Source organism: Microtus ochrogaster, chromosome 18 (assembly GCF_000317375.1).
Source record: "Microtus ochrogaster isolate Prairie Vole_2 chromosome 18, MicOch1.0, whole genome shotgun sequence".
NCBI lineage: Eukaryota > Metazoa > Chordata > Mammalia > Rodentia > Cricetidae > Microtus > Microtus ochrogaster.
This window is the reverse complement of record NC_022020.1, coordinates 6,528,620-6,531,821: the sequence shown is the minus strand read 5'-3', so window position 1 is coordinate 6,531,821 and position 3,202 is coordinate 6,528,620. Positions and strand designations below refer to the sequence as shown.

Below are 3,202 nucleotides of genomic sequence, written 5' to 3'. Positions count from 1 at the left end.
GGGGAAGGCAAGGGTTGGGAAGTCAGTGAGTTTCACTAATCAGTGGTTTCAGTAGTTCAGTGTGTTAGCTCCTGTGTTATGAATGTTATATGTCTTTTCGCTGAAGAACATGCCCCTTAAGGGCAGGACTGATTTACTAAACTTCATTGTGGTTCACACGCTGAGCACACAGATAATCTCTAAGCATGCGCTCAATAATTTTCTGTAGAATATTGGGTTGCCGACTACACCGTGAGCAGGTGTTGAGGAGTTAATATTATTAGCAGTGATCATTAGCCCTTGGTTTTCCTTGCTGGTAAAACATAATTTGAAGATTGCATTGCGTTTATTTAATCCCACGAACTGTATCGATTTTACATATTTTAAAGTTTTGTATTCATAAAGTGCTCTAAACAAGATTTTCTTCTTACCAATTGGGAAAAAGTGTTTCTCTAAAATGCATTTAATTCTTAGTGGAAGAAACAATATTAACAAAAGCTTTGTGTGCATTTTAACAATTGTTCATTTTCTTCAAGAGATGGGATTTTTATAAAAAATATATGTGTAGCAATGAATAGCAAAACGATGTGTCTGTATGCTTGGAATTAAAAATGAGATTTTTTTTTGAATGTGTGCTGATGGTGTCCTGATTTTGAATGGGGAAGGGAGATACGTTGGGTTCTCTGTGCTTTCAAAGGTTCATTCTCTCGATGTGCAGGGTTAGTAGTCAGGGCAACCATTCAGGCTGACGGATCCCTGAACTTTTGTGGCTTCAGTGATGGGGACAGGGATGTGGTTGACTTGAATATTCTTCAGACAGCCAAAATATGAGTTCCACACAGGGAGCGTAAGCATTTTCAATTTGTCTGAAAGAGCAAAGGGAGAGACAGTCAGTGGAGAGCTCCTACAAGGCTCCGCCCACTTGGCTGCTCCCTGACTCCGCCCACCTGGCTGCTCCCTGACTCCGCCCACCTGGCTGCTCCCTGACTCCGCCCACCTGGCTGCTCCCTGACTCCGCCCACCTGGCTGCTCCCTGACTCCCTCCCTGTGGTACACTCCACAAAGCTGTCTTTTGCCTGTAGGGAAGGAAGTTCCACAGCCTGAATCAATAGATAATAACTCTCAACCATGCTCTCTTTCATGGGTTATAAAAGGACTATAAAATTAACAAGCAGACTACCTGAAGGGTCATAAAACAAGAAAGAATGTAAAGGCCCCTTCCGGCAATGTTTTGGTCTTTGACGTGATCCCATCTCAACCTGCCCCATTCCCCCTTTGGCCTCCACAGTCAGCTGATTGCCTGGGGAAGAAAGACCATTATTATTTTTGTCAACTTTCTTGATTATTTGTTGACATAGGCTTCTGAGCTAATGGAGCCTCTTAATGGAGGACTGTAAATTATAGGCTTGGGACCAGGGCAAGCACTAGTGACCTGCACTACCCTGAGATGTGCCCAGATTCTGCTCTTCTCTTTATCGCGTGTATTGGGGCGCCTTAGTTGTTGGGTTAAGAAGAAAATGTCCAGAGTTGCTGGGGTGTAACACAGGTGTAAGTTACTGACCTGGGACCCCTCCGATGTGCAGTGCCCCTCGGGTGCTGTTAGGTGGGAAAGAAAGCTGCCCAGCTGTGTAGCTGCTGTCGGTGTCCAGTTTCAGGTGCAGGACATGCTGTTTGATGGAGACTGGAGGAGAGGAAGCTGGTTAGGTCGGTCACCTGAGGAGGGGCCTCCCACTGTCTGATGTCCCCACCTTTTTGTCACTGTTGTCTTTCAACTCGCTCCCACTGGACCCTGGACCTGTCTGAAGGCACTTGGTCAGCCTTGGGTAGAGTGGTATATTATTTGTGTTTTAATAAATAAAGCTTGCCTGAAGATCAGAGTGCAAAGCAGCCACACTAATCAGCCATACAGGCCATTCCTTTAGTCCCAGCACTAAAGAGGAATATAAAGAGGAGAAGACAATCTCAATCTGAGGGTTCCTGGAGGCAGGGTCACCCATTTTGGTCTCAGGTAGAGGTAAGAGCCAGCAGCTGGCTTCTTTGCTTTTCTCTTTGCTTTTCTGATCTTCAGCTTGAACTCCAACATCTGTCTCTGGGCATTTATTATTTATACTACACTTGGGTAGAAATTCAACACATCACTCAATCGCAGCCAGGGTTTGGTGTTCTATAGACATTGGTAAATTGAAGCCCTAAACTGAATCTGTGGGGTTGAAGAGCTAGTGAAGTTGGTAAAGTGCCTGGCTTGCAAGCACAAGGGCCCGAGTTCCAGTGCTCAGCCTCTACCTAGAAACAAAAAGGGCTGCGTGTAGTTCTATGTTTGCAATCCCAGTGTCAGAGAGGCCGAGCCAGGCAGATCCTGGGGCTCACTCACCAGTCAGCTGAGACTACCTAGCAAACTCCAGGCCAATAAGGCCTGGTCTCAAAGACCAAAGTGGTTGGCGCCTGAGGAATGAAAGCCACCTTTGGCATCTGGCTTCCACAGGCATGTGCATGTAACCTGCACACACAAGAACACAAATGTACACACACACACGTCATTACGCTACTCACCAAGACACTCACTGAGGGCTGAGCAGGGATGAAACCCAAGCTCTGGTTTTCTCTTGTCTCCAGAAGCCATACGTAATATAGTACTGTCTCAGAAGCCAGGGTTAGTCTATACAAATGCTGACCCTCAACACATAAGTTCTCCTATCTTGATAATTGTATCTAACTGAAAGACAGCTTTCAATTTAGCTAAGAGAGGACTGCTTTTTACAAAAAAAGGTGTTTTAGCCCGTCTAGGCTTAGATATTTCTATTCTTGATCTTAGCCAAAAGGGCAAGAAGAGATAAAAATTTGTTTATTATTTACTTACTTGTTTATAAAGTCTCATATTGGCCTCAAACTTACTACACATCTCAAGATGACCTTGAACTCTGACCCCTAACCCTCCTCCTTTCCAATGATGTGTCACAGGCGTCCGCTGCCATGGCTTATGGGGATGAACCCAGGGCTTTATGCACTCTAGGCAAGCATTCTATCAGCGCCAGGCACATTTATCGCTAAGATAATACCCGCAAGATATTACTAAAATAACAGATTCTGAGAGGGTGTGTTCACTTTCTACCATTGTTTAGTTCAAATACTTTGAGTTAATATTGAATAATTGTTGAAAAATAACAACAACCCTTATAAATCCAACAGCAAAACTAGATGCTCCCTACTAGATGTTCACTACAGA

At 44.5% G+C, this 3,202-nt stretch overlaps 1 protein-coding gene across 1 annotated transcript in view; it reads right to left on the bottom strand.

Moving 5' to 3' along the window:
• Positions 1 to 404: 404 nt before the first annotated feature.
• Positions 405 to 3,202, bottom strand: part of Lama3 (laminin subunit alpha 3) — a 220,910-nt gene continuing 218,112 nt past the window's right edge. The window contains exons 74-75 of the mRNA XM_005355767.3: positions 1,541 to 1,660; positions 405 to 845 (exon numbers count right to left, since the gene is read on the bottom strand). Of these exons, the coding sequence (XP_005355824.1) occupies positions 700 to 845; positions 1,541 to 1,660 (266 nt within the window). The 3' untranslated portion in view covers positions 405 to 699. The remainder of the gene's footprint in view (positions 846 to 1,540; positions 1,661 to 3,202) is intronic.